Source organism: Haliotis rufescens, unplaced genomic scaffold (genome assembly GCF_023055435.1).
Source record: "Haliotis rufescens isolate VD_foot unplaced genomic scaffold, xgHalRufe1.0.p SCAF_13, whole genome shotgun sequence".
NCBI classification, from domain to species: Eukaryota; Metazoa; Mollusca; class Gastropoda; order Lepetellida; family Haliotidae; genus Haliotis; species Haliotis rufescens.
In genome coordinates this window covers 26856431-26875424 of record NW_025963813.1, presented here as the reverse complement: position 1 = coordinate 26875424, position 18994 = coordinate 26856431, and the positions used below count along the sequence as shown (strand labels likewise).

Genomic DNA, 18994 nt, shown 5'->3' with positions numbered 1-18994 from the left:
TAACCAATTTTAGAACCCTACAGGGAATCCTAGTTTATAAGTATAGCTCGTCTCACCGAAAGCCAGAGTTCGAGTCCCAATACATGCTTGTATTTGGGGCGACCAAAGCAACTTAATGGGTCGTGTGGTCAGGATCGGCGTTATCATACCCATAGGTCGAGGACTTTGCTCATGATCGTAAATATCACATAATATTTACAAGCCACTGTGGTATAGTTGCAATATTGCCGAGAGTGACGTTAACCAATCAACCAACAAGCAAACAATAAGGGTTCACTGAAGTTTACTTATTTTGTGGAGTATCGCCCAAACAAACAAATGCACATGACATTGTTTGTTGACCATAGTCGCTTGGTACGCTGAATTTGGGGAAAGAAAGCTGAAACTGTATGTCTAACGATGACATTTTTATTGGTGAACATGCATGAAAACTCCCAAGACTATGCAGGTCTTCGACATTCACGACTTTATAAGCGGCCACATTCATCGGTTTGGGGCAGACAAAATAAGGGGTTAATATGTGATTCGAACCCCGATAAGTGAATCAAAGCAGGCAACTCTGCAAGCAAATTGTGGCCCCTTAGCAAACTGGGTCAGATGTGTAGAACGCTGATGTGGCAGTAAGTTACAACTATTATTATTCCACAGAGCTCAAGAAACAAGGTACTAGAAAAAAGTCTTTCGCAACCCATGCTTGTCGTTAAAGACTACCATGCTTTTCGTAAGGGGCGACTGACGGGTTTAAAGTCCAATCGGAATTCTCAGAGCACGTTTTAGAACTACAAGGTTGTGATCATTCATACAAAAGTTCCACTGGGATATGGAAAACGCAGCAACGACAACGTATCACATCATCACAATGCGAAACAACGGACTGTATGTTATACATCATAACACGTGGTGCTGTATATTCAATTTCAGTAACGGGCAAATACGACATTTTCAACAAGGTTGAGCTACAAGAGATCTGCTTAACTGAACTACAGGTGTGGTACAGAATAGCATTTGTTTGTTGTTGTTAAAAGCCACGCTCAACAATATTCCGGCTATATGGGGTTCTGTAAATAATAGAAATTGGACCAGACAATCCAGTTATTGACATCATAAGCATCGATCCACGCATTTAGGAGAGCGGAAGGTCCGGGGTTCGATCCCCGACCGCATCATACCAGACGCCACTTGTTGTTACCCTGCCTGGCGCATGTCATTAAGGGGGTCAAACAAGGATTGGTCGGCTCAGAGTCAGTAAACTGTCTGAGTGGGGTAAATTACAAGCACACACACACACACACACACACACACACACACACACACACACACACACACACACACACACACACACACACACACACGTCACACACACACACACTCACACAGACAGACACACACACTCACACACACACTCACACACACTCACACACACAAACCGTGCAGTAAGTTACATGCGAGCTACACGCGAGCTACACGCGAGCTCCACATCTGCATTATGCTACAGATCAGAAAGAGAAGCAGGTTTAATGTCGTATCAGAATTCTATGAGCAACGTTTGGAGACAACATGGCTGAGATCACTCATTCACGGTCCATCCAATCTCATTAAAATCAGATCTTAGTTCCCGCTATCGCTAAACAAAGATCTGAGGACATCCCATTACGGTTCACGTCAGAGCGACCTTTCATCCGACCAATCAAAGTGTCGCTTACCAAATCATGAAAGTGACAAGTGGCATGTGTTTTCTGATCATGCAACCTCGAAAACGTTAACACGGGTTATTCCGAACGACAGTTACGGCCCTAGACTAACATTTAGTCTCTGAAATTTTATATTACACAATATCCTTCTTGACTCTAAAAATAAAAAAAAATCCCTATGCTGATTTCAGAGTGTGGAATAGAGCTAGCTTGAACTGGCTAGACTTGCTTTTGTATGCATTTCTGGATTATTATTTTTTCATAAAATAAATATATTCCACGGTCATGGTGCAGGACTATTACGGCCCCTACGACTGATTCCGTCAGAATTATCGTCTATTTCTCGCTTCCATGGGATAAACAGTTTCACAGTACGTGGGAAGCACTGCTACACACTCGCAACCATATATTAGACATTCAGTTTTCAAAATTTTAATCGAGAACTGTGTCAGCATATTTTTCAAGCATAGTCTGAAATGGAAGTCGCCAGGTTGAAACGAGTGCCGTAAAGCTCGAGAAAGCTGCTTTCTAATTGGCTGATGTCGACTTCTTGTTGGTCGTTTCACTGATCGATCAGAGTTCGCTAAAGGTCGTACTGACTTGACCCGTAATAGGATGTCCTCAGATCTCTGTTTAGAGATTGCGGTCCATCGGTCGTGAAGTTGTATAAGAGATGTCGAAAATATAAACGTTAACGACCGACCGACGGACAGCCAGACCCATCTTTCAGTCACCATCTGTCATCGTAAGTAAATGAATGTCAGAAGACACAGCAATATCTTGACAATATGTCGGCGGCTTGTAAATAAGGAATCAGGACCAGGCAAACTCATGACCGAAATAATTTTAAAAGCGATCGATGCCATGGTGACATATCCCCGAGCTTGACTAACAGATTCCCATTCTAAATAGCTCTTGCGAGATGTCCCTTGGGACCTATTCTGAGCCGGAATGTCCAAAAGCTACACTACAGGGAGACAGCCCTAGTATCTCGGTTATGAATGCAACACAGTGGCTCCTCTTAACCTCGAATGGATAGAAGTAGCTATCATTAAGGTTTGCACAAACACTGTGCAGTCCTTTAATGTACATCTTCAAGTTACATTGCCCCAGGCCCTTCTCCGTGGGTTACGTGGAGACCTCCTGACCCATCACTTGGGGAAACTATATCGGATAATGAAAGCTCTCGTTGCTGGGTCAACCTGCGGCTGAACAGCTATAGGTGATTAGCGTCACAATACAAGGCGGGGTATATCGGGGTCATTACGCAAACGTTCAGACATGTATGCAAGCTATCTGTACATAATACAGTCAGCTACATGTTTCTGCACAGGAAGGATGTCATTAACCTGGACCTCCACTGGGTCACAGAACATGTCAAACACAGATGTACCACATGGGAGTGATCGAACCCCGGACTCTCTACCACTAGACCACGGAGGCGGTCTTACGGCACATGAGATCTTACACCGTGCAATTAGTTACATGTAAGCTACACGTGGGCTCCACATCTGCGTTATGCTGCACCTCAGAAAGAGAACTGTTTAATTAATCTTCAGAACTACAGAGTAGTATTCAGGTACTGGTCATCAACATGCTATCTACCAAAACCCACTAATCTACAGTTGTGGTACACGTGAACCACAGCTTCCTATGTTTCAAAACAATAACAATAATATAATTGGTCCCTATATTCGCAATGATACACACTTTTACGTGCACATACTTGTATCGTTAAGAAATTATCATCATACGGGGGGTTTCCTTCAGTTGGAGATACTTGACAACGCGGTAGCCACTCTTGTCCATTTTCATCAGTTAAACACATCTAGTCACTTTGATACCTGTAGAAAACATATATGCTACCTGTTTGTTAATTTGGTTTAAATGCTGCCTTTAAAGCATGGGAAGTATTGTACTTAAAACATAAAACTGATAAGAGTGTACTATATATTTATATATACAGTAAACTGCGGTATAACGAACTCAAAGGGACCACTAATTTTAGTTCGTAATAACCGTAGTTCGTTATAAGCATATAAACAGCATATATACAACAAATTGATGGGACTAAAAAATAAGTTCGTTATATCTGTAAGTTCGTTATAAACGTGTTCGTTATAAACGTAGTTTACTGTACTTCGTGGTGAGGGTCAGAACATTTCATCTACCTCCTCGTACACATAACGACACATATGATATAAGTAGCTGCAGTATCAGTCGTACACAAAACAATTCGTCATTGAACAACACTTATAGCAAAACCCCTGCTTATCTTAATAGGCTACGCAGCTGACATATACCTGTATATGTCATAAAAACATACTTGTAAAAACACTCGTCCCAAAGTTCTTACCGCTTATATCACCCCTAAATCACTGTGAAATGCTATAGCTCCCATCCTCGGGCATAACTAAAGGTTCTCATTAAGGTAAATCCAGGGTCATACAGAGGTTGGTCTCCAACATCCCTATACTTTAACAGTAACAATTGTCCCTGGAACAATGTCATAGTCAACCGGTGAACGTTCGCATTTGGTTATGACGTAAAGCGGTGAGCTTTTTACCCAGAAGCCTTGGGCTGTCAACCCAAAATAGTCGTGACCCACTTGAACTCGCTTCTCCCTATAAATACAGAGCGTTGAGACGCGGCGAGCTTCTATCGTCGAGCGCTGTCAGGCAAACGAGCAGTGGGAAGGGGTACACCATATAACTTTACAAGCTAATATACAAGGAAAATAAACAGGTAAAGACATTTTATATGATATATATTACAGAAAAATACTGAAAAAATCTGGATGTTAGTTATGTTGTGTATTACACCGTGACGTAATAAACGTGCACTGTGTCAAAGTGACTTTTTTCGTATAATTCGTTATAATGCGTTGTTCTAAATAGTCACTGATATTTCTTTCATACCCAGATATATCATTATGTTGAATCTGCATTCAATACTGTTTAAGTTCAACGCTTTCTTTAAATTTCAATCTAAGCGTTATCTTGTGCTAATTCTTATCAACTAAAGTTATGTGTTACCACATGTTGATCTACATATATGTTTTGTGCCTATGTTATTGCATATATGTATTACATTTCGTTGTGTATGTTTCACAATATGTTCCAAAACGGTTCATGTTTCACTCAGGTGTTCAAATACCAAAATGCTAGAGAAATTATTTTGTTAAAAAATCCCCACTTTTCTTTTAAATTCTTTCTCTCACGTTTCTGTAATATTCTTTTATAAAGCACCTAGGCACATATCTCAATCTTCCCCAACACAGTCGTCACACAAGGACGGAGTTATGGTTTCAGTTTCAGTATAGGAAACGGTTGGCTGCGGGATTCCATAATCTTGTTGTACCATACACAACCTACTTGGCAACATACCAACCGTCTTCCAAGGTCTGAATTTCTTTAAGTACATACTAGTATACATTTCAACCTTGCAATGTGAGCTACGAAAAGTAACCCCAACGCTTAGCGTGTAAGTTGGTTACGTGCGCTGAATAGCATAAAGCGATTGATCTGACCGGTTAGTTGTTATGTGAAATGGGGTTTAGCTTCGCGTCCAAGAGTATTGCACTTATATTGCGACGTGCATGCACGTGTGTGTGTGTGTGTGTCTCTGTGTGTGTGTGAGTGTCGCTGATTTTACTCGTCCGGACTGATGCCGAATTTTATAGTGCTAGCCCACTGAGATACCATGCCGCGGTTTAACATGAATACCCCATTCAGACACAGTATACAGACTCCGAGTCGACCAGTCCTTGTTTAAGCCCCATAAAGCCGAGCGCCAGGCAGGGTAACAACAAGTACCATCTTTTAACGTCTTTTGGTATGACGCGGCGGGGGTCGATCCGCTCTCCGGGTGGACGCTCTATCACAAGACCACGGATGCGGGCGTCTGACCTAGTACTAATTACTACTGTCGAGATTCAGTTGCGGAAGGTCCTCAGTTACTTCGAGTCGGTACTTCTCGATTGAGAAAGGTATTATTTTCTGGTCCCTCGTTGGCAGTAAAACATCAAAATGACATATGTAGCACATTTCGTTGCATGAATTAAATGTTGCTTGGTGCAGAGTAGTTGCATTATACTTAGTTGGGGGCCAATCGTCTAAGTCCCTCCTTGGGCACGCCGAAACCTATGATCGTTGGTTCGAATCCCGGTTCGCCCCGATTATGCATATATTCATGTGTAGTTTGATACGTAGTGGGTTTGAAGTGGGACTGAACTTACATACACATATTTATTAATTTGGCTTATTATTTGGGCATTTTCCGATCAATTTCTCCTCGTTGATGACCGAATACAATTAATACTCGAGCGATTTGCATCTGATATTGCCTTGTATAATAATGACAGTCGTAAATGTCTACAATGCAGTCTGTTACTCATTCTGGTGATAGTGAGGTCGCCCTGAAAATAAAGCGTTCGCTCGTCACGCCGTATGCACGGGTTTGATTTCTTATGTCCCCGACCGTTATATTGCTGGACTATTTATAAAAGTCGTGCGAAACCATACTCACTTACTCACCAACCAACAGAGTAAGGAGCTTCAGCTGAGCACAACCCCAAGAGGAGTTCTGGAATGATAAGTATTTATATGTATCATCAGTGTACCACTTTGACCCTCAAGCTGTTCCCTGGTTGTCGTGAAGCCCTCGTGAACGAAGACGGTTGTTATTTGTACCTTGTACCATGACTCCAATCTTATCAACAAACGAAACATGGGTTAAGGGCATAGCTCCATCAAGGTCGTATGACGCAAGACAGGTATAGTATCGATCACATTATCATCGGGCAACATGACCCAGGTACGTCCACAGGCGTTATCGGTCAAGTGAGTAAGTGAGTGAGTTGAGGTTAACGCTCTTTTTGCAATGTTCTAGCAATATCAAGGCACCAGAAATGGCTACAGCTATTGTGCCAATATGGGGAGTAGAACCCAGGGTTTCGGCGTGACGGGCCTACGCTTTAACCACAAGGTTAATCCACTGCCTAATCGGTCACCTTTCGGTCACGCTTTGAAACAGTACCGTTAGATCCTTTTTTGGGTCTGACAACTAAGCCTTACGACTTGAGTGTACATATGTATGTGTGTTGTTAGCGCATTAAGAATTCTTATTATCATTATAACAATTCTAATTATGCACCGTATCCGTTCCGCCCACATTAGCAAAGGTCAACGACCTGTATCACTTAGGAATTACCTCTCAGTGAGCTAGCACTAGTATCAGTCCGCACTAGTACAAGCAGCCACACACACACACACACACACACACACACACACACACACACACACACGAGGAAGATGAAATACTGTTAAAGAGGCCTCAAGCATCACTCACTTCGAAGATATGGGGAAATGTTGAGTGGGTTTTTTTAGTACTGTTACACTGGAGTGGTGTCTTACCGCTAGTTTAATACAAAAATGGTATAATTCAAATTTTGGCATAACGAACAACACTGAAAGAGTGAAGGTACATCTACAGTCATACAGAGCTAAGCTTGAGATGTTTTTGCAAAACTATTGCATTCATTTGATTAATAGTTGTAGAAGGTTCAACAGCATGCTGAATTATTCGCGTTTTGTTACGTCATCATATCACATTGTTAAAGTAATGTGTCAAATCGATTTGTTTTGTTTGTTTGTTGTTTTACGCCGCACTCAGCAATATTCCAGCAAAATGACGGCGGTCTGTAAATAATCGAGTCTGCACCAGACAATCCAGTGATAGACATCATGAGCATTGATCCACGCAATTGGGATACGATGACATGCATCAACCAAGTCAACGAACCTGACCACCCGATCCCGTTAGTCGTTTTCTTACGACAAGCAAAGTCGCCTCTTACGACAAGAATGGGTTGCGGAAGACCTATTCCACCCCGGATCTTCACGGATCATGTCAAATCTGAGCGTCAGATAATTGCGTCAGGTGTCTCGGTGAGGAATGTCCTTTGCACTCTAAATTTAGTTTCCTCTCGAGTTATAAAAGCACTCAGCAATATATTGAACTGAAACTCTCTGTATAGAACATGCAAAAACATATTCACAATAATCATAGGTTTGCAAAACCCATTTTGTATTCACTCTTCCATAAACTTTTTAATTTACATAAATTAATAAATTAAGTATGAATCTTGGAGTGCGTAATTATTCGTGTTCTTTGCAACTGACAACGAATCGATTTCAGGTAGTGTGCTGCACGAGACATGTCTATGCATGCACATGTATACAACGAGGTTCAGTTAAGCGCGGGGAACTGATGGCCCAGTAAACTGAGATGTTGTGTGTCTCAGGCATGCCGGCTGAACTGAAGCTGTTTTTATACATTTAATGGCATTATCTTTTTTCCTTTCCATGGACACGTGGAAGCTTGTCTTGAGTTGAGGCTCAGTTGTGGAGAGACTCTCAGTTAATCATTTTTCTTTATGAACTATATGTTGTTATGGAAGATGGGACACGGGTGACCCAGCGGTCTGAGCCCATGCTATTCGCTGTGCAGAGTTGTGTCCCTTGGGCTCGCCAGAAACCAATGACTGTGTTCGCCGAATCCAGGGTTTCAAAATGATTATTTTCATAGGTCTGTCCGAACCATACCTGTGCTCATGGGTTTCAACAAAGCGGTAAATGTCTAAGATATTCATCAAGTTGACACGCTCTAAGTGGCATTAACCCATCCTCACTCACTCATTAAACTGAGTGCTGAGTGAAAAACAGTTGCAAAGAATATTTAAATACATATGCCTTCAGTGACCTTAAACACGAGTCTGTTTGCACACACTTCCTCGTGTTCAGCGTCACGGTATTCAAAGGTCACCGTTCGAGTGACTACGCTCTTTGTATCACGTCCAACGTATTCGATTTACTAATTGGGGGGCGTGAAATACACATTGAACCAACATGTGGCGATAGCAGTAGTTCACTATACCGCCATACAGACTCAACAACGCTTCACTATACCGCCATACAGACTCAACAACGCTTCACTATACCGCCATACAGACTCAACAACGCTTCACTATACCGCCATACAGACTCAACAACGCTTCACTATACCGCCATACAGACTCAACAACGCTTCACTATACCGCCATACAGACTCAACAACGCTTCACTATACCGCCATACAGACTCAACAACGCTTCACTATACCGCCATACAGACTCAACAACGCTTCACTATACCGCCATACAGACTCGACAACGCTTAACTATACCACATGCTACGACAGTGATTATCATATAACCATAGCAAATCGCTAAACCATTATAAAGACATATATCACTGAATCACAATGCCATGATATGAGGAGCATAGCAGTCACACAGTCGGTGTCCAGGACAACCATTTTGTTTTTGGCTGTCTCAGTATATTGTTGAGAAGAGATTATTCCTTCCACTTAAAGAATGAATAGAACCGAGGAACGCAATTACACATTACACTACTTGTTTCCCAGAATTTAATTGTTGGTGATCCAGATGAGTTATAGCGTGTATTCACTATGTAATGCTATCAGTCATACACACATATACGCTGGTGAACATTAATTTTGCATTTGGAGGTTTATCTGAGATTCATTTTGACGATGAAATGGCTATGGTTTTCAAACTCAAATAATAAAGCACACCATTTTCCTATGTAATGTCAACAAATTACAACAAACCTAAAAACCGCGTTCAGGTTTTTAAATGAAAATTACAAAATTAATAATTACAAAACACGAGTTTTATCATCAGTCCTTTTTACACGCGTGCTGTCATGGGCCAGGTATTGCAAATGTCCCAAATAGTGTAAACAGCCTTACGTGGTGACGTGACGGATTTCAACCTCGGTCCAGAAACCCGGATGTTATAAGTGTGTGTTTACAAACAGTCCACACCGTGTCATTCACGCACAGAACGGCTGCAGATCGCACGCAACCCAACCGCAGTGAGTCGTCACACGAGAGCAATTCACATACAATAGACAAATACACTACGACGTAAAATCAATGAAAGTTGAACATAGAGTGGCGATCATTCCTGTCTATTCATATTTACTGCTTATATCCTTCATGAAAATGTCACGTTGGTATGACCTGGGTCATATGAATCATTCACTACCCGGGTCATTTATCTGACGGTGCCATTCGTCGCCACTCCCCCGGCCCCTTACGGCCTCCGTAACCTGCAAGATCGGCTTGTCCCGGAATAACACGAGTTGGTCACAAATGTGACAGTGCGTTCAGATTATCACGCACTGAATCGCTCTGACCTGGATGTTCGGCGTTGTAAGGGAGCAACTATTTAATTTTCATGGGGATGTGGGTGGTATTTTGAATTGATATCAGCATTTATTATATTGTTTAGCTCAATTGATGTTTACTGTTTCCAACATAAACAGGTGCTCCATTAATTGTTTTACAAATAAATTAACATAGCGAACTGTAAAGACAAAATCTATTTCGTGTTCACAGTGTGAAGTTTTACAGTTTTAATAAAAAAGTTTTGAATTAAATTGTGACTTCTCATTATTTCAATACAACCCGTCTGCAATTCAAGGGCGCAATATTGTTTTCAACAATGCGAGGAATAAGTAAATATAATTCAGTTTAAACGATGGCCTGAAAATCAAATGCTTGTTCCCTTATTCAAAGGCAGATCATGTTTGAAGCATATGTGCAGTGCAGTCACTGAGTTAACGTGGGCTTGTCGTACAGATTTTGTAGTTCATGCAGGTAAGTGTCGCTGGTAATATCACTTTAATCCACAGAATCTGTTGAATCATTTGTTTCTAAATCATTTGTAATGTTGGTTACTATTTTCTCCTTATTACTGAAGCATGGATTGTTTAGTTAGACTCATGTTTATATCTATCCGGTTACACATACGTGCATGTATAGTCAACAACAAAAGTTCCTGTGACACCAATATTTTAGTGTATTTTTCAAACAAGTAAAGTTTGGTTTTCAATATTGTAGAACATGTATGGAATCAAGTCACGAAAACGCAACTGCTACAGAAAAGCATGCATTCCATGCAAAATGTGACTTTTATGCAAGACCCATGCATTTCACTACCCAAAAATGGGTATAAAAACATCTGCGTTAACGGGATTCCATATGCATTGTTTAGCATCGTGCTGACAAGCACTCAGAAAAACAATAAAATTACGCAATTATTCAACATTACGAAATGCCACGCCTGTGCGAAAATGAGCGTCTGCGAGCCATTGGTATGCTTGAAGCAGGATCGAGTCAACGTGTTGTTGCAAGACAATTTAACGTCCACAGAAGCACCATTTGGTGTTTATGGCAACATTGGCAACAGACGAACGCAGTCACAGACCATCCTCGGAGTGGCAGGCCACGCGTAACCAATAATCGACAAGACAACTGGATTCGAACAACACACCTACGAAATCGATTCCAGCCAGCAACAGTGACTGCAAGAAGCATCCCTGGCCTTCGACCAATGTCTTCACAAACCGTACGTCGCCGCCTCAGATGTGCAGGGATTGTCGCAAGATGACCCACCAGACGTCCCATTTTGACAGGAAACCACCGTCAAGCACGTCTACAGTGGTGCAGACAGCGTCTACGCTGGACGGTCATGCAGTGGGGACAAGTTCTATTCACTGACGAGATCGGCCCTGTTGTTCTATTGTTTTTGCGTCGTCATGGCCCAGGCATTACCTTTCAACATGACAACGTCCGGCCTCATATTGCTCGACTTGTTAAGGATTCTCTTCAACAAAAAAACATGAATATCATCCCCTGGCCGGCTCGCTCCCCTGATCTCTCGCCAATAGAACACATGTGGGATGAGATGGATCGGCGCCTTCGACGTCAACCACGTGTTCTACAGACACTCCAGGAACTTCGAAACATTCTCCAGCAGATATGGACAGATATCCCACAGGACTTTGTGCGACGCCTGGTCCATCCCATGAGACGAAGATGTGTTGCTTGCATCGCATCCAGAGGTGGACACACACGCTATTGATTTGTCAATTGACATTTTGGCATGTTCATGTTTTTTTTAATGAAATCACGCATTTTCTGAAGTCAGTATGGCAAATTAAACCATTTGAATACTTACAGGAGTCTTTTTCATCTTTTGCAAACCGAAATTGTTTCAGATTTGGTAAAAACATAACTTTGCATTAAATCTTATTCAATGTCACAGGAACATTTGTTGTTCAGTATATATATGATAATATTAGTAAATATGTATTTATATTACATATACTGCACATTATATTTCGACAAAAAGTTTCAAAATAAAGGATGATTCAATAGAGGGATTTTATATTTAACACGTCACACAAGGCAAAAATGAACACGAGGAAACGTTGGTCGACATTTGAGCCCCCTCATCATTGCTATTTTGGAATGAATTTATAAACAACGAAGTAAGTTACATTAACATGCCTGTCAGATAACAATATTTACAGTATTCACCTCGGAATCCGCCCAACTTGTCTATTCAGAAGGTTGTTGGTTGAACACAAAATGGTCAGGGGCTGACCCTTGGATATTCGGGAGGATATGATGTTGCGGATCAGTGGACGAAATAATATACTGGACCCGTGAAGATCCGGGGTAGAATAGGTCTCCAGCAGCCCATGCTTGCTCGAAAAGGCGACTATGCTTGTCGCAAGAGGCGACTAAGGGAATCGTATGGTCAGGCTCGCTGACGTGGTTGATGCAGGTCATCGTATCCCAATCGCATGGATCGATGCTCATGATATTAATCACTGGATTGTCTGTTCCAGACTCGATTGTTTATAAACTTCCGTCATATAGCTGAGTATGGCGTTTAACAACAAACAACACTGCCAACAGTTGGATTAGATCAGTGGTAGTTGAGGAATCGTCGCTCGAGTTAGTTTTATGTTTGTTGTATTTGTGTGTTTATTTATTTAGTGTTGACGCATACATGTATTATTATTTGTCTTCAATCTGCTTTTTCCCAGTCGTCAGCCACGTTTACATGTATAAAATATGATTATCTTTCGTTTCGTTTCAGATCGACATTGTGTGTAGAAGTATGCTCGGTTTTGGTGTCAATCCAACCGCTAACCGATCGCCATCCTGGAAGAAATGGATCAAGTTAATCACGCAAGGAGGGGCTATTATGGAGCTGAAAAAAGCGGCAATCATTCCGGATGTTGGGTCGAAATTAATCCGCAGCAAAGGATTCAATCTTACAGATGAAGAAGTAATGGTAAATATTGCCATTTCTTATTATATTCAGATATTTCAGTGACGTACAACAACACGTGACTTTCAGTATCCTAGCTCTTGGAGATAACGATCATTCAAGGAACGGGACAAACACTATGACACGCGTGAATCCCGTGCTTGGTAAGACCTGCGGACTTTGCGTGGTGACAGTCCATTTCTGCTACGTAATTCCCGTGATATCTGCACCTTATGTGTCAAGGGCTGTCATATGTCATCATGACCAGCAGTTTGCCCAGGACCAGGCCGACATGCAGCGTAATGGTTCAGTTGTCGTTTTGACAACATTGTGCGTTGCCGTATCCACGTCAGTAAGCTTACACAATGTGTCTAGTGGATAGAGCGTGTGCCTATGGAGTGGGCTATCTATGGTTCGATCCCAGGCAAGCCTCCTACCAAAAGACGTTGAAAGGTGATAAATATTACCAAGCTGGCGCTCTGCTTTAAGATTTTGTTTTTGTTTGTTTGTTTAACGCCGCACACAAAATTCAACCTATATGACGGCGGTCTGTAAATAATCGAGTCTGGACCAGACAATTCAGTGATTGACATCATGAGCGTCGATCCACGCAAATCGGAGACGCTGACATACATCTACCAAGTCAGCGAGTCTGACTACCCGATCCAATTAGTCGCCTCTTACGAAAGGCATAGTCGTCTTTTGCGGCAAGCATGGGATGCTGAAGACCTATTATATTCCGGATCTTCACGGGTTCTCTGCTTTAAGAGGATAAAACAAGGATTTGCCGTCTCGGAGACTCTATATACTGTGTCTGAGTGTCTGCTGCTTGGCATCTCGTTGGTGTATTGCTATAAAACCGTATTAGTCCGGGCTAGAACACATACGTGCTTGTACTTTGTTATACATGTAGAATAACCTCGAAGGCGACGTTAAGAGTCCACCTCACCTCACCTCACTTCACCTCACCTCAACTCGCCTCACCTCACCTCTATTTGTCACCTATTTCAGGTAGGCCGCACAAACTCGAAGCATGCCGATACAGAATAGGTCCCAAGTTATCACGCTTGTTTCAGTGGCCGATGAGCCTCAACCGGTGTTCAGACCCGTGAAGATTCCGGGGTAGAATAGGTCTTCAGCAACCCATGCTTGCCTTAAAAGGTGACTACGCTTGTCGTAAAAGGCGAGTAACGGGATCGGGTGGTCAGGCTCGCTGAGTTGGTTGATGCATGTCATCGATCCCAATTGCGTGGATCGATGCTCATGATATTAATCACTGGATTGTCTGGTCCAGACTCGATTATTTACAGACCGCCGTCATATAGCTGGAATATTGCTGAGTGCGGCGTTAAACAACAAACAAACAAACCAACCAACCGGTGTTCAACCACTGATTTATCCGCTTCAAACTCGACCTGTCGCAGGTGGCCGTCTGAAAGCTGCAAGATTACACCATTGCGGCAAAACACAACATTCACTCACATATGCCCGAGTTTTTAATCAATTAAATTTTTTTACCGAGTAAACGACAAAATATCGGTGTCGCTCATAAATATACACTGTACATAAAGCTAAACACTTCAAAACATGAGTGTACATTGTCAGCATATACCGAACTGACCTCTAACGTCTGGATCTGTTGATAGATTACACACCCAAGGACACACGCTTCAGGTGTGGTGGTATGAAATATACACCTGTTGTCTTATGCTGTATAAAAACAAAGCTAACACGCCGGTAAAACAGGATACACGCGTGACGTTTCTGAAATATGATATCACTTTGAAAACAAGTAAGGCGCGTTTGGGTAGACTGATGGTTAACGTTCGATTCCCCACATGGTAAACATGTTTACTGAAAGAGGCGTTAGATGCAACTCACTCATTCGCACACTCCTATGCGTGAGGAGAATGATTAGTTTATGTTCAGAGTCAGTAAGCTCTTATTTTCTTCTGACCGTTTACAATACACACATGTATTATCCAAATACACGGGACCGTGAAGATCTAGGGTAGATTAGGTCTTCAGCAACCCACGTTTGTCATAATAGGCGACTAACGTGATCGGGTGGTCAGGCTTACTGACTTGGTTGATACATGTCATCGTATCCCAATTGCGTGGATTGATGCTCATGCCAATCACTGGATTGTCTGTTCCAGACTCCATTATTTACAGACCGTCGTCATATAGCTGGAATACTGCTATAGTACGGCGTTATACACAAACAAACAAATACACAGTCAAACATTCGATATCGAAACAGAAAATACATCTGAAATGATTCACTTGTTTTACATCTGACAATTTATGTTTTTCAGTATATTGTAGTTATTTAATATTTTTTTTAAATCGAGAAAAGAAAGTACCCGAACATCAAGTTACACACGCACCGGATTTTGTTTCATATTATTTAATGTTTCTCAGTGAACCTAACAACTCAACCGTCACCCACTTGTTCCCAGTTATATCATCTCTAGTGGTAGAGCGTCCGCCCGGAGAGCGAAAGGTCCGGGGTTCGATCTACGGCCGAGTCATACCAAAATACGTCATAAGATGGTACTTGTTGAAACCTTATCTGGCGCTTGGCATTAAGGGACTAAAACAAGGACTGGTCGGCTCGGAGTCAGTACACTGTGTCTAAGTGGGGGTATTCATGTTAAACTGCGGCATGGTTTCTCAGTGGGCTAGCACTATAACTTGGCATCAGTCCGGACTAGTACAAGCAGCCCGTCACACACGTGCATGCACGTCGCTATGTAAGTGCAATAATCTTGGACGCGACGTTAAACCCCATATCACCTCATGTATCGCACACACAGAAATACGCGGCCCATCTGCATTGGACCACATTCTTGCCACGATTTCCGTGGCACACTAAAATAGAACCCCCAGCACCAGCGTCTGCAGATGCATACACGAAAAAATGCAGGTGTCGATGTAGGGAGTCACTTCGGAAGCTACTTTGTCAAGCTCCTTTTCACTGTGCCAGCGGCCATTACAAGAATTTCCCCCACTAACCCCAAATGTGATAATCATATTTTGTGTAGGTATTTGGAAATGGCATTCCAGTAAATTGGGAAGATGTTTACCACTGACGTACTATTTCCGTCTGTTTTACGTCTGTTTGTTCAATAAGATTGGTTCGAGATTGCTTACTAACGGAACAACACTCAATTTCCTCCTTGCGCTCTCACTGAAGTAACTACGTAACAGTTGAAATGAAATAGAAATTCAAAAAGACAAGCAATCAAATTAATTTAGTTGGGGGAAAGAGTATTCGGCGTCACTACAGTCACCACTAGTTTGTACACAAAACGGTCAGTCGGCTGTTCAACTCCATGCATGGTTGCAGGGCAACTAGCACAGTGGGGCGCTGTGACATGCCAGCGCTAAGTATAGAGAGCTCCGCGAACAGGCTATCGCTGTCAGGAGCTTGCCACGTCTTTTGGAATTCGGGCGGCATGTCTGTATTTACAATTGAGTGCGTTGGAGATATGGACCGAAGAACTGCGTTCTCCATCAGCAATGAATGAGAACTGGCAGTTCTGCGTTTTTCTTCAGCTCAGGTTGTAGTTTGGCGTTTCGATATGAATTTTACGATAATGCACAAATAATCGTTAATTTTGCCAGAGACCATATACCGATATATGGTCTCTGATTTTGCATACCATTGAAGGTTAAGTCACCTGACAGAGTTGTCTCTCTTAGCCGTGACAGGGTCAGCTGTTCGTGGGTTCAAAGCTGAAGTTCGTAGTGTTACGTAGTCATACAGCAGCCATGCCAGTAAATCCCACAATATCACAACTTCCATACTCCGAGATTAACGGAAAACCACTTCATTATCGTGGAGATTAATGCACTGAAAATAAAGGGAAATAGTATGCGCCTCTCCACTGTGACGTCACAGCTAGAGTTCTGCCTGTAGTCGGGATTTCGATATGCGTACGCGATGGTTGTGGATCAGGGCAGCTGCTTATATCCTTTTAGAATAAAATCACATACGATTTTTTTGTGTGTAAAGATTACTTTGTTTGACCATGTAACATGTTATGAAGTTTGGATATGATATCCTCTAAACATAATTTATTCATTCCATCATTTTCCAACGACAGCATTCTTTAACTGTGTTACAGTATAATACTCTCGTTCCAGGCAATCAGTCAATGTTTTCACAGCGACCAACACCCGGAAACTATTCGTGCCAGCGGATGTACGTATTGTCTGAAGAGCGCATGTCAGGAACAGGTTGTCGCCTTCAATGGTGGACGGTACCTGATTGTCAGCAAGACGAAGAGCATCATCATTGTGGCGGTGTGTGAATCCAAGGCCAAACTCTCCGCCGCCTCCACGTGGCTCCTGCGAATCGCCTCTTCCATATCGTGAGTGACTTGAGTCGCCACAACGAAAGAATTGAACGCACAACGACTTCAGCACATCCCGGGACCAAGAAGAACAAACTACACTTCAACTTCGACTGTCTATTCCTTTATAGAAATGTGCCATGTGTCTTAAGGCTCCGGTGTTGATCCGTCCTTGATCAAGGTACTGTTTGTCCTCAACAAGTTACCAACGTCAGTATCGTGGCACCGTTTCCATGGTGTTTGACCAAGAAATGTTGACACTGGAAATGGGAAGCTTAGAAACGCAGGAGTGTCCAAAGAGACAAGGGATTCGTTGGTGTTTTGAAAGGTACAAAATCGGTTAGATGGTACTGTTTGCAAACCGGTATTTCTCGGTATTTGACAAAGGAATAGCCTGTATACTACGTCTATATTGCAAATGTTTGTGAGGGTGATATTTGATAAGGTAACAAGTTCTTTGACAAAATGTTGACAAAGTACCAGCCGTGATATCATCAATGCGCATGACACGAAACTGCTCATATCTTGTATCCTGCCCGATATGTTGACCAGAGTCTCCATTTGTTGATGACACATGTTCGCGTGTACCACTGCTTTGCTCAAACAAACCGGATCTCATGTACAGATACATATTCAAAACAACCTCCATTTTATGGTCTGGATTTGAAGTGATGTGAATACATCATTTAAACTGGCATCACACACTATACTACTGGCCACTGAAGATTGTGTAACGACTACGACAAATCTTAAAGAATTAACATTAAGATGTAGTTAAAATAGCGTTGCAATGAGATTAGTTTTACAGTATTGAATTTTCAAACGACCATGACAAAAGCGCCTGATTAAATCTCGACGTGAATTTGTATGCGGTATATAGCAAACAGGCTGTGAGGGGACACCGAATACAATGGAGCGTGCAATGGAGGATACCATCGTAGGGCGAGATCAAATCCTTCGCATGACTATTGTGTGTTATTGTACGTAATGTGTCTGTCGTGTAATAAACATGTACAACCTAATAAAGACATTTTGTTGAGATGTATATTGTCGAGAGTAAACAAAGAAACGATGCTTTTGTCTGAAATATTTAGTCGGTTGTTTCTAGTCGCCAAGAAGTTAAAGCGTTCGCTCGCCATGTCACAGATCCGGGTTCTACTCCTTATATGGATAGTGTGTTAAGCCCATTAACGGTAATCTCCGCCATGATAAGGCTAAAGGTCATGTAGCTATTCAAGACTCAACTACAGCTAGATAAGTGAGTTGGTTTCAGCGCTGATTTGAACAAAATTTCATTTCCTGAAATATCACGTGCCATATTGATAAGGGCGAAATCCTGAAGTTGTAACAGCCATTGATGTGTATCACTTTGGTTAAACAACGACGAACCAAAGATCCTAATCCCGTTGAACATGGGATTCGAACCTAAGATCAGCGGATCCTGGCACACAAAGGAACCAAACTAAACATAACGAATTCAGCGTCCGTGCACTCTCGGATTCAAAACTAAGTACCCTTGTCAAGGAAATTGGGGAACTATCATTATTTTGTTCAACATTGGGACTTTTCAGGAAGTTATTCCCCTTTTTTCAGAGATATGTTACCATAATATTACAGCCTTGCATTGATTTCATTTGTTTACATGATTTGGCAGTTTTATTAGTCCAACTTTTATTGCAGGCTTTGGACAAATTTCGGCCTCTGAGCAGGTCAAGATAAACCGCTGATCAGCCAGGTGAGTGGCAGTGTCC

At 42.1% G+C, this 18994-nt stretch overlaps 1 protein-coding gene across 1 annotated transcript; it reads left to right on the top strand.

The window, feature by feature from the left end:
* Nucleotides 1-4325: 4325 nt before the first annotated feature.
* Nucleotides 4326-18282, top strand: LOC124152511. Its single transcript, XM_048394360.1, has 3 exons — nt 4326-4436; nt 12709-12906; nt 17035-18282. The coding sequence occupies exons 2-3, from the start codon at nt 12730-12732 to the stop codon at nt 17263-17265; spliced, it is 408 nt and encodes a 135-aa protein (XP_048250317.1). The 5' UTR covers nt 4326-4436; nt 12709-12729; the 3' UTR covers nt 17266-18282.
* Nucleotides 18283-18994: the final 712 nt, after the last annotated feature.

Bases quoted from the DNA above. Each gene is read 5' to 3' on its own strand.
- LOC124152511 (XM_048394360.1), top strand. From the start codon at position 12,730: ATGCTCGGTTTTGGTGTCAATCCAACCGCTAACCGATCGCCATCCTGG. The intron at 12,907-17,034 runs GTAAATATTGCC...CTCTCGTTCCAG, and splicing joins TTACAGATGAAGAAGTAATG to GCAATCAGTCAATGTTTTCA.